A 13,657-nucleotide genomic window follows, 5' to 3' on the forward strand; every position below is an offset into this window, starting at 1 on the left:
TGACCTTCACCGAAAAATATATCATAATACAATTGTAAAAGATGAAATTTAACAATTATAAATTGGATGGAAAGAAACAAATTAAGTGTGAATATTGAAAAAACCAAAATCATTCAATTTTGTAACAAAACCATGAATTATCCCAGATCTCTATCCATGCAGGTCAGACTTCATCCCATTACCAAAACCAGCGGTTGTTTTTAACTTCAATTGTATTTTATTCCTTTTTTCAAACTCAACGCCGAAGGCTCATAAAAGTACGTTTGTTTATCTTAATAAATAAAAATCCGTTCTGTTTATATCTCTTATCAAAGTAACAAAATTCTATGCAACAATTGAAATATACCTGCTGACAAATATCCCACACCTAGCAGACAGAACGCACCTCGTAGCATTATTAGTGATACAGGTTCTAAGCCGATTGTGGACTCAGTTTGCATCTGAAATTGTTTTGTTTGACAATATAGAACACGATATTACTGCAAACATTACTAGAATTAACAGTAGCACTTAAACTAATCGTATTCGAATGGGACGGTAGATACTGCCACCACGCCTGCCGCAAATGATGTAATTAAAAACATAACTTGTAAAAAAATCAAGTCAACCTATTTAAATAAACATAAAATATTTTAATATTGATATGGACACTATAAGATGTTGTTAGGTTAGCTAATTACTAAACAAATGAACCGACTTGGTATCACACGGATCTCACAACTTTTTACGGTAGAAGTACTGAGTTGCGAGACTTGGTTTTTTTTTACAAATTATGATTTTGATGGCATCTCATTTCTCTTTGCAGATAATCCAACTTTTTTCCTTTCCAGACTTCTGACTCTTGGAAACACGTAAACTTGCAACACTAATACTAATTTCATACATATTTTAGTTTTTCCTTGATTTATACATTATTTTATTCTAAATTTGAAGCTTCTATGTCTGCTAGAAGTACCTTAGTTTTGATGATCGATCAAGCTAATTTTTTTGGACAAAATTAAGAAAGTTTTAATGTTTTAATTCTTTAACTACTGCTTTAAATTGAATTTTATTGGAAGTAAACCGTATTTAGACAATGTCTGCTTGTTTACTGGAAATTTGGTTCACAACGAAGTTATAGGTCAAAAATGGCCCGACCTGCTTCGTGAAAAGGATGGTACGGCCGTGCCGCTCGTTGTTGCTAAACTTGGCGTCTATCGGTGTATTCCAGTTTCAGGCTTGTTCGTAGCAATTGGATTGTATAAATGACAATTTTTTTTTCAAATTAAATTACTATCACAAATCGCTTCGAGGGTGAAGAAATGACGCAATAAATACCTCCAGTATTATTTTTTGCACTCTTTTAACAGATTACCATTACATAATACAATATTAAATACTTGCTTCTCGTGTTATTGGTATGAAAATCACTAATTTGATATATATATAGACTACACACTACGCAAGAAGGTTCCAATTTTTATGAACATATATTAAGTTTTCATATACGATTAAAATTATTATGGTGTCAAACGTGACTTATTTTCTTATAATTGAATCCTTGAGAATTATTTTCGATGTGAATTTAATCACTACGACTGTATCGGAAGCAAATGGTACGCTCAGAGAGAAGAAATGTCACAAGAAACTCCTAGTATTTTTTTTGCGCTATTACATACCATTACATAAGTAATTGGTAAAGACAATAATTATCTAGGTCCTAGCAGGCTTGTCGTTTTGGAAGTCTTCAGTTGTATAGTAAGACTTTTTAAAATATTTTTTTAAATGTTTGTTTCATTTAAAATACAGTCTGAACATAGGCTGGGATTAAATAACAAATGGATACATTTCCCCTTTAAACCATCGTTTTTTGCAGTGAGTTCTCCTCTCTTCGAGCGTACTGGTCACCTGATGTTAAGTGATCACCGCCGCCTACAGAACGCGGGTTTTAACAACGGCTGAAGTCGCTGGAATGAGGACCAGTAGCATAGAAGCCCTTATTAGACCACGCAATAAAACTTATAAATAAGTCTTAAATATTTAAGTAAGAGCCAAAATATCAATCTGAAAAGTTTTCGTTCGGGTAAGATGTCATTGTATTTAACCTTGGAGTTCGTAGTTTTACTAAATTAAATTCGTAGTTCCACTTACCTGAGCTCCAGCACCAATCTCATTTGCATCATAGCTCTCCTTATTCTCACTTTCTGTTACCCTATTAGACTGTCTAGAAGACTCCGGTAAGTTTCGATATTCGTCTGTCGTTATTTTGGTTAGAATTCCAGCTTCAAAGAGAGTCATTATTCTATAAAAAGAATCATGCAAAATCTAAGCTCAAATATATAAAAAGATAAAAGGAATGTTCGCATGTCTTATACTTATCGTACATAACTTTAAATATTTTTGATCTAGTAGAGATGTTTGGTTCAAATTGAATTACTCAACTCCAAAGTATATTTTGAAATATTTACAGTTTTTCATACAGGTACCAAAAAAATTCCAAAACTATATTAAAATAACTAGCAGTTTGAAAATAATTTGGTTAATATGTTATTAGTTGCATCGATTGTTCAATCTGGTTCAAGAAAAACTTCAGAGAACATTGAAGTATTAAACTTGCTGTAGAAAAACAAATATGTTTAATTGTAAGACTCCAATAAAAAATATTAAACTTGTTTAACTTCGAACACATAAATAAATACAGTGCCTTAGATGATGAATATAATTGATAAATATAATAGTGCAAATTGTACAATAACTGTAAAGTAACGTATTGTAGAATAGAATAATAATTTAATGTTACACACAAAAATTAGCTTTTTGGCGTTATGTAAAAACTAAACTTGAGAAACTGCCTCCATTTAGATGAGGTACTTTATCGCGAAATGGAAAGTAAGACAAGTAAGTCTTCATAGTGGTAATAATTGAAAGTTTAACAAAATATTAATCTCTCTATAACAAAAGATATCCATCCCTATTCTGTGTTCTAATATTACATAAGTGTTTTCAGAAATACACTTTTATTTCTCGCTATAATCTCCTATCATAAGAAATGTTTTTTATAGAAAGACCGCACCACCTGTGCGGTTGATGATTTAAAGAAAAATGTTACCCTACAAGAGTAACATGAAGGTTGTGAACTTTATTTTGTTAAACTCCTATACATACATATACATAATACATAAAAATCACGCCTCTTTCCCGTAGGGGTAGGCAGAGACCACTTCTTTCCACTTGCTACGATCCTTACATACTTTTTTCGCTTCGTTCAAGTGAATTATTTCTTTCATGCTCTCCGATCTAGGGTACTCTTGACCTGGCCTTTCAAGACGTCCCTTATTTACGCCCCTAATTTGATCTTGAAACGTCCGCCTAGGTCTACCCCTTCCAACACTTTAAACTCCTAACCTTACAGTAATCGGCGATACACTGCTTTTTACAGTTTTAGTAATTCCCAGAATCCCATCACATAATTTTTCGTATATGATGTAGAGAACGAAAATTATTATTAATTATTATCAGGGAGGAGGCTTAAGGGGTCACGTGTGTCCATCCACCATATGTACCAGTAGTTAAGAAATGCGTTGCCCGCTTGGAAGTATTAATCACTGGATGCGTAACGAGCACCGTGTTCGCCTTTACCACTCTCGCCATTTATTGAGTCTAAACAACTCAATAATCAATACAGCGTCATGAGTATCATACGAAATATTGAAGTGAAAAATTATCACAATAATTCACAAATGTGTTGTTCTGTTTTATAACAATATTAGGGGACTAATATAACATGTAAAAATAAATAGATAAATAATTTAATTCAGCCTCCCATAATCCGTGATAGGTAATTGTTCGTTTATGATTTCATATAAATCCTTCTTGGATGTTATGTTTAGTGGCTATATCGTTCAAGGTTCCTGGCCTTTAAGGGGATAAGTTTGATTGAAGGTTTATATAGTAACCGTTACAATTAAAATATTTATCCAATTTTTGTCGTAATAATTGTCCTGGTATAGGAAGGCTCTGGTAGTAAGCAAGCACTGCGATTTAATTAGTGGTTATAAAGTACGTACAATTCATAGATTGAATATATAGGTTATAGGCATACCATAGGTTGCATATATAAATGAATAATCCGGTAGACTTGTAGTGAGCTAGACTGTTGTGTAAATGTCAGTACCTATTATGAGTGAGTACCCGACTCTTGATATATATTTTATATATTTGATGCCGATATATCCAATTGCATGAATCGTGGTCACGGCGGAACTGATCAGTTCAATTGGATCGAAATGTCGGAATCAAATCAATGAAATATATATCGTGAGTACTCGTCATAATAATTACAATGTTAAAGTTCCGCGATGATAAAAGTTTATAAACATATGTCAGTACCTAGTTTATATAAAAAATTATACTTACACGTTATTGAAGGTCTCTAAGTAGGGACATCCAACTTGTAGAGCGATCGCCGAGTATCTTGTATATAGTTTCTCACTCAAATGAAAATTGTGTGACCCTGTAGAATAATATACTTATACTTCTCTAATATATAAAATTCTCATGTCGTGGTGCTTGTAGTTAAACTCCTTCGGAACAGCTTGACCGATTCTCATGAAATTTTGAGTGCATATTGTGTAGGTCTGAGAATCGGACAACATCTACTTTTCATCCCCCTAAATGTTAAGGGTAGTCCACCCCAAGTTTTTTTAATATTTAGATAATATATTTACTTTTTATATTTTTTATGTTTCAACTTTAAAAAATACATACAACTTCAAATTTTCACCCGTCTACGATAAACACCTATTTTTCTATCGCGATTTTTATAATATTCTGTGACATCCACAGATCTGCAATAGGGTTGCGAGATGGCAATGGATTTGCTTATTTATTACATTATATGGCAATACAACGGTTGCTAAGTCAGCTATTATACTTATAAATAGTACAGTTATAATCAATATTAGTCAATGAAATTACTTAACACTAAGATTGGACTATCTAAGGGCAGTATTTGGTGTTAATAATATCCAGTTGTTTGATTCTTGATGTAAAACTACTTTTCCATTATAATATAGTGTTTTGCACTCAAAGTTGACTTGTTTTCTAAGTAAAGTTAGTTAGTGAGTTAAGTGAGTGAGTTTGTTGCGCCCGTTCTTCTCAGGCCTGAGGCATTCATTTCGGAATGGGTGGTAGTTTTTTTGACTTTCAATAACTGATATCACATCGTATCTATATATATAAAAATGAATTGCTGTTCGTTAGTCTTGCTAAAACTCGAGAACGGCTGGACCGATTTGGCTAATATTGGTCTTGAATTATTTGTGGAAGTCCAGAGAAGGTTTAAAAGGTGCATAAATATAAAAGTGTTCGGAATGAAATAAAAACAACAATTTTGTTTTTCCTATGGTGTGTCCCCCGTCGTCCGATATTTGTTTTGTATGGACATATTTTCTATGAGAGAATTTATTGACGCACGGTTTGACAGTTCTGCTGTAAAACCATTTCATTACTGTAGTAATATTATACAGGGAGCATGTTTTACGAAATAATTCTTGATGTTATGATATATTATTGACAAATTCATATAAAACATTATTCTATTTATTATATACAGAACAACGTCTGTCGGGTCAACTAGTTCTGAATAAAAATATTTGAATTTGAATCAAGAAAATGACGTAGCTGATGACTTCACAGATATGTGTATTTTATATTCATTATTTATTCATTATTTATTCATTTAACTTTATTAATAAGAACGATATTAATAGTACATAACCAGAAATCGTATAACGTATTAATTTAATAATATCCAAATAGTTCCGATATCTACGAAAATAGTTCGTAGCACGTAGCAGCGTAGACAGCTAAGGATATTAAAGTCTAAACGCTACAACAAACTCGTTGCGAATAACGAATTTTACAACGGGGTCTTTGAAATTCATCTGGAAAAATATACTTTATATTAAAAGTTGTTTGTTAATTTACTGCAATTATTTATCAATAATGAAACAATCTAACTTATGACACTAATACTAAAAAAGGTCCAAAATCAAACTGACTTCACCGAAACAAATAGCTTAGCTGAGTCTCATTAGGTAACCACAAAATAAATTAGTATGCATCGAAAGACTCACATTAAAACATCGGTCTGATTCTATTGGATATATATTATAGCAGACTGACTAGCATACAGCTCGTACGGTACGAGTCGTATAGTGAAGTGTACACGCCCCACTGAGCGTGACTGCTTAGTCTCATTTATAATCTTACCAAATCTTTCAGTGTCGTAGTACAATGTCTCTCTTCCTCCGAGCACTGCTACTTTTCTTCGTGAGAGTACCATTCGTACCCCGGCCTCGATACTGCGCACTCGCTGTATTCGTTGTCGTTTCATCAGTCGAGCGAGACGCCCGTATACACCCGTCCCGTTCTGCTATTAAATATTCGAAATTGTATAAAAGTTTTTATCAAATAAACATTTTGACTGTTGCTTCTCAATATATTCTTGATAATATACATATAAATTCATTCATGTACAGAACAAATGTGTTGCGAAATTTAAAAGAATTGTTAAAAAACGTGTGTGTGGGAAAGGTTACTATAGCATAAACGATTTTCTTAATGACACCACAGACTGGGAATGAAGCGATCACCCTCATAAAAAAAGCCTGCTGAGTTTCTTGCGCCCGTTCTTCGAACGTCTGAGGCAGTCTATCTTGAATGGGTGTTAGTTTTTGACGTTCAATAAGTGATTTTGAATCCTATTAAAAAAAAAAATGAATTGAATTTGAATTTATCCTGATATACTTCTTGGAAATTTAATTGTTCGAGGAATCTTTGTTCAAGTATTTAAAATAGGAAGTGAAGAATCGAGATGGGTCTGTAGTAATGAAATGCAATAGGTTTTTTATTTTTGATCGGGGAATAATTAAGCTTCTTCAAATGTTTACGAAATTATCTGATGTAGTTGAAAAATAAGAAATGGCGTCAACCATTCATAGATCGTCCAACGTGTAATATAACACAAGTGAAATGAATATATTTATATATGGACAAACACAACGCATGTGGAAAACATATAAATTTATATTAAATGTAAGGACAGAATATGTACTTCATCTCTGTTTCACTGTAAAATTATGGCTTTCTATTAATTTTAAAGGGGTAACAATATCAGAACGGATTCGGAACTAAAAAACTCTGTTACAGCTAATCTCAGTTATAAATTGAGTGACCATGGTTTTAGTATTTTAAAATATGAATTAGGATTATGTGAAAGGGTGAAAGGGTTTCAAATTTTGAAACCCTGAAATATAAAAGGGTTTACTTTTCTACCCAAAAGGGTACAAAATTCGATTCTATAGTTCAAACAATAGAAATAAATTTTGAACGAGTTCGATTGCTAACTGAAATTTGAATTTGAATTTACTTTTTGAGCGATTCAAATGCGTGTTATTACAATAATTGTTAATAACTGTAACAATTAATTCTTAACTACTGTCAACCTCAGTTACTTCTCAAACCTTGTTCTGAAAAGACGACGAATAATCGTCTTAAGGAATAATGTAACTTTGAATAATTTGTATTTGAATGTCTGTACATTTCAAAAGAGGCTGGAAGAGGTGTTTAACAAAAAGACTCATTTCAATTCGTTCGGTTACATTTATAGATATCAACCTAGCCATACATGTTCCATCTAGATGTGTGGCATTCCTCCTTCGTGTAGTTTTCAAGGAACTTTCTTCCACGTCCAACCAAACTGTAAAATGAGCTTCCTTGTGCGTGAGTTTCCAGGATGATACGACATGGGTAACTTCTAAAAATCGCATACACCAGCCTTATTGAATAATAATTATTATAGAATTTACCTAACCGCTGTAATATTTGCATATCTGTCAAGACGAAATATGTGCCTAGTCTTAAATTTATAACAAATTCAGCTGTAAATGTTTCTAGCAAGTAAAGAAATTTGACTTTAAAATGCCGGAAATGCTCCTGTGGATGCTGTGGTACTGAAGTAATGGGCGGCAGTGATCACTTAACAACAGTAGGATACGGCTAATAATAACGTACAAAATACTATGTTGGTACAATCCAGGGATCGAATCCTCTGCTATATTCTAAGAATTTTTTAACAAATCAAAATTTACTAAGCTTTCTTTAATGCATTTAAAAAGAACGTAATAAGGTTAAGGTCAAGGTGTGAAGTGTGTTTTAAAAATATTAGTAAGGTACCTACGTAACACAACTTGGTATAAAAATAATATGTAAATAACGTTATTTATAGATACTTAGATGAATGTTAGATTTAAATTAAAAATATTAATATATATAATATATATATATATAATATTGATATAATATATTATACTGATGTAGTTGGCACGAACCCTCTCAATAGGTAAAGGCCTCCTCCAGAGATTGTGGCAATAGGCGCCCATTAAAAAAACATTTCGAATTGTTGCAAATTAAAAAGGCGATCTAGTGCGCGTTTTGTATGTTGATAAAATAAAAAAATATAAAAAATAAAATTAAACGAAATATAATAAACTGATAATTATGAGTATAACACTTAGCTATTTATACAATTGTAGACTGTATTAATTATGAGACAATTTGTATACGAAACAAGAAAAAATTTTTATGATATCTTTCTATACGTGCAGTTTCTTATAGTTAATAATAGTGTATTATATTAATTGAGTTAAGCGCTATCTAATGAAAATCCATTGCTGCTTAAAATAAATGAGGATTCTTGTAGAAGCGAAGCACGTGTCGAAGTGATTTTATTAAACTTAGCGGACTCAAAACTAAAACGAGTACCTGCAATATAGTTATAGATGAACTATGCTTTTCCACGATTAGCTCATAGTTCCTATCCCTCATAGCCTCTTCCAGCGCTTCTAAAGTGCCGATAGGTTGCTCCTTCACCGGTCGTGCCATCAAGCTGGTCAGGTTGGCGGAGTACATATCTCCGATGACGTAAGTGGCCCCCAGAGATATCAGCAAAGCGACGAGACGAGCTTTGTGCGAGCGAGAAGGCTCTTTGCTTGAAGCTGGAATGTGTAAAGGTGTCTTTCCACTATACTGTATCATGATATACATAAAACATCATTGCGAAAAATTCGGGTTTGGGATAACCGTGATTATTGTATTTCATTTCATGATTGAATTGCTTTAATATACTTGATAAGTGATAGGAAGTTAGTTATATTTCCTAAGCTCCCAATCGGCCCCCTGCTATTGTAGTAAAAGCTCAGAGTCAAATGTTCAATTATTTTTATTTACCATATTGCTCTGAATAACTTACTCTATAACTATCTATTCTATCTTCAGAAAATTGTCTTAATGATTAAGGTAATTTATGGTGGACACATGGGTCGGAGGTACACCCAACAGCTCAAATCAATACATACAGTCGAACCTAAATTAATTATGAGAGTTAACTAAGTCGATAATTCTCCCTCTAGAAGTGATAAGTGATATCACAGTTATATCAATATTCAGGCATTGCTGTAGTTTGTAATTTTTTGAAATGCTCACATAATGCCTCTATTTATTTACGGTATGTGCGGATTGATGCATCTACTATACTCAATAACTCTTGTGTTTGTAAGTATTAATTTGATTTTTTCCTTTTTTTGACTTTCAGCCTTTCAGTTTTTGACATTTGAGTATTTATGTTGCGTCTCTTTGCATATACTGTGATTGAAATGAATTGTAAAACAATTAAAATGTAAATCTTCACTTAAAAGAGTGGCAATGAGTTTCTTGCTACTTCTTCTCATTAGCTCAACCCTTTACGAAGTGGCGGTAAATTCAATAAGAAACAATATTTTTATTTTTTTTTGACATTCGTAAGTGTCATTTCCGTGACCTACATAATAAAGTGTTTTTGAATTTGAATTTGAATTTACTGGAGAAGCTATTCCGAAGAAACTATAAGCCGCGTCTGGATGACAGCAAGAGCCAAGCACTTTGACATTCATTCAATGATTATTCATTAAAAGTTGCCAGATGTAAATGTATTAAATTATTCGTGTTTCAAATATAATATTATGTTGAACTTAGTGGTGAAATGTCAATTCTGGACTTTTGCTTTTATTTTGAGATTTAAATAAACAGCTGTATCTCAATAAAATTTAACACAAAATGCGTGCCACTGCTACAAGCGCTTAGCGTAGACTAAGTGAGTTGACTACAGCTGGCCACAACTCACATTACATGAGACTCCTTCCCTAGTACGTAAATAATATTACCTCGCTTTTTTCAAGATATTTATTCAGTAAGTGGTGACACATTCAATTACAAATTACAAAAAATTCAAGACGTCAGAGTTCATATCACAGAAGGCGTGTATTAAAAATAGTTGTAAACTTCTTGTGTTGGGCCTACATTGTTGCAATAACCGAAGCTTTGTATTGTAGTAACACGACCGAACAAACGATTGATCAAATCAATACTTTGTATGAAAAACTATACTTATTGATATTAATACTGTTCATGACATATTTTATATTACTAAAAGTATCATGTAATTATATAAAAGTTTAAGTGTAGTAATATAATGTAAATATAATTTAACATTAGATAATTTAATTTAATATATTGTTAACAAATACTAATATAATAGGTATAGTGGGAAAAACCTTTATACTTGGCTTAACATTCTAAAATAACTTAACTTCAAACTTCAGCGACATTTCTTCCTCCGTACAATTTAATGTATCTAATGCTATAGTTAATCGACTTTAAAACTTTCCACTTTGATCTCATATTAAAGTGTGATAATTTTAAATATATTTTGTTTACATTAAATGTATATTATATATTAAATACAAATGAAACTCGATTCTTAAATATTTTAAGGCCACATTATAAGTATTTTGGAACACACAACTTCAAAATTAACCTCGATGGGGAAAAAATATGTTATCACTTACTAAAATATAGTATATAACCTACAATCTATGCTTATATTATGTATTATATATTATGAGTAAATGATAATATTATTTTTCTAACTTACTAATGATTATTATTGCAACATAAAAATGATAGTAGAGTGAACGCCCTCAGGCTATTTAATTATAAATTTTATTATTCGATATTACATAAAATATTGTAACGAAATTTTAAAAAAAGCCCGCTGCGTTTGTTCTCAGGTCTGAGGCATAGTATTTCAAATGGGGGGTAGGTTTTGACGTTCAGTAAGTGAAATTAACATGTTCACGACTGTATGTGTTTACAGTCCAAATATTCACAGTAGCTATATCGTGTTTATTTATACTTCTGCACAAGTTATAATAAAATGCCATAAAACAGAGGTGCATGAGTACTGTATATATTTACCAGCTATTTATATGTCATATATATACTAATTATGCTTTATAAAAATTACAACTTATTAGAAAAAAACCGTGTAAAATATGTTGTGGGCGACCACACGATAAAAGTGAAAACTTTATAAATGCGACATTTATGATATATTTTTATGACATTTATTTAGAAAGACATAACATTTACAATGTATTTTCTAAATGCTAAATACCAGAATTGGACATAATTGAACTTTAAAGTTAAATCTTGTGTTGAAGTATTTAATTCCTACTTGACAAGAGCCGACTTTATTTTAACAAGCATTACACTGTCTCATTCAATATTCATACTATCACAAAGTGTTCAGCATGTTTAAAATATTGTTAAGAAAATACTTACACTGTCTTAAGAAAAGTGTGGTGGTAAACCAGCAGATGGAGTTCAGTAATTTGAGTCGATCTGTTTTCTGTTTTTGCCACAAAGATGGCGCTACTATAATAAACCACAGTGCTGGTCCAATAAGTATCACTGTTACGCATACGAACTGCCATACCTAAGGAACAACATAACATAACATCTCCTTGTTGTGTTACCATAATTCTGAATAAATTTTAACGTTATATTTTGTACAATAAAAAGTTTACTATTCATTCATATCATGCCTCTTTCTAGTTTTTAAGTCGTCTACGGTCTAAGGTTCCTGACGAGAACGTAAAAAGGTGAAGAGGGCAGGATAGCATTTTCTTGGCTTCTACTCACATCCACTCTCCATGTAGGTTCAATAATTTGTTACCTTTGGCTTGGTGTGAAACAGTTTGTGTAAATTTGAAGATTTATTAAAAAGAGCAGGCCAAAGCAACCAAATGAGCTGTGCCCTACGAATGCTTGTACAACTATAGTGTATTCCAAAAGGTCAGACTGGTCATAGATACATATCGGTCACTCATGTCTGAGGATCGAAGTCAGCATTGTGCTTACATCTGGCGCGAATGATCTGCCTTCACCGGATTTTGTCCACCGCAATTCTGACATAATTTTTGTGTTTCAAGCTGCGTCCTTGGTTCCTACCCTTACTTAATTATGTGCTGGTGAATGCTACATTGGGCGGAAGAAGATTAAAGGCTTATCTATATTTGTAATTCCTTTATTTTCTTGCCTTCTTGCCCAAATTATCTTGCAACACCAGAGGGATAACAGGGGGGTTGCCAGCTTTTACTAAAGATTTACGCGATTTTTTGAAGGTACGTATGTCGTTTCGGTCCGGAAACACCGTTCACAGCTTATTACACAGTTTGGTTGTATTTGGAAGAAAGTTACTTGAAAACCGCAATGTGGAGGAATGCCGCCTAAACAGATGGTGGGTATTATATTCTGATTTGTGGCGTGTCGTGTGAAGGTGGAACTAAGTGGCAGGAATCAGGTTAAAAAGCTCTTTGGAACAATCCCCGTGATAGAAAACGGCGGTAGGAGACACAATTGTGCTCTACGCAATAATATCTTACTTCTTGTAACGAAGTAGAATAAAACATAAAAATGTCAAATTTTATTAGATTTTAACAACATTAATTAATTACCTCCCATCTAAAAGGTCTAATTATAACCAGCGTCTCACTTAGTTTGTCAGGCGCATGCGTAAGGAATGCAGCAGAATCAGCAAGCGTTAAAAATGAAAACTCCACTGCTTGAAGTCTTTCCCAGGATATAGTGACGTCACCAATAAAAAAATCGGCTTGCTGAAAATTGCAAACATTGTCATTAGATAGGTTATTGAACACAAAATGAGATCATCCACATAACCCTCTATTACGAATTAATTTTCAGTTAGACATTTGGAAAATTTTATCAGAAGCTAAAAATGGCGCGTTGCGTTACTTTGGTTGTGATTCATAAGATAACATTTAAAATCGAAGATAGCCACTGCGCTCAATTATCATTGCAACGATATGGATATCTCTTCCAAGGTTTTCGAAAATATAATTATATATGACAAGGCCGGTAACATGGTCAGGATATTCATAGTTGTCCATTGTTGTGGGCGACAGCAAGTTTATAATGAAGTTAATAGTGAATACGACCTTAACTTATTCAAGACGACACCATTTCAATTTAGACGTCAAGTAAATAAAAACTTTTAATGTATATAAAGTAAAAGTAGGTTATATAATATTATATTAAATGTAGGTAAACGACTATACACCATAAATAGTTATTATTTGTGAAAACTTGTAAATAGCTTTCTGTTTTATAGTAGAATAATTCTTAATATGAACCTAGCTGTAAGTTTTCAAAAGTTGTAAAATAATAAAAAACAAAAAAAGTAAAATACAGTCTTACAAACACATGGTATAATTATCAG

At 32.4% G+C, this 13,657-nt stretch overlaps 1 protein-coding gene across 1 annotated transcript; it reads right to left on the bottom strand.

Moving 5' to 3' along the window:
* Positions 1-429: 429 nt before the first annotated feature.
* On the bottom strand, positions 430-12,935 carry LOC126980171 (ionotropic receptor 40a). The gene is made up of 7 exons (XM_050829765.1): positions 12,876-12,935; positions 8,806-9,038; positions 6,253-6,412; positions 4,396-4,492; positions 2,131-2,281; positions 1,318-1,339; positions 430-440 (listed from the first exon to the last, which is right to left on the bottom strand). Exons 1-7 carry the CDS (start codon positions 12,880-12,882, stop codon positions 430-432), a joined length of 681 nt encoding a protein of 226 aa, XP_050685722.1. The 5' UTR covers positions 12,883-12,935.
* Positions 12,936-13,657: the final 722 nt, after the last annotated feature.

Source organism: Leptidea sinapis, chromosome 1 (assembly GCF_905404315.1).
Source record: "Leptidea sinapis chromosome 1, ilLepSina1.1, whole genome shotgun sequence".
Classification (NCBI taxonomy): domain Eukaryota; kingdom Metazoa; phylum Arthropoda; class Insecta; order Lepidoptera; family Pieridae; genus Leptidea; species Leptidea sinapis.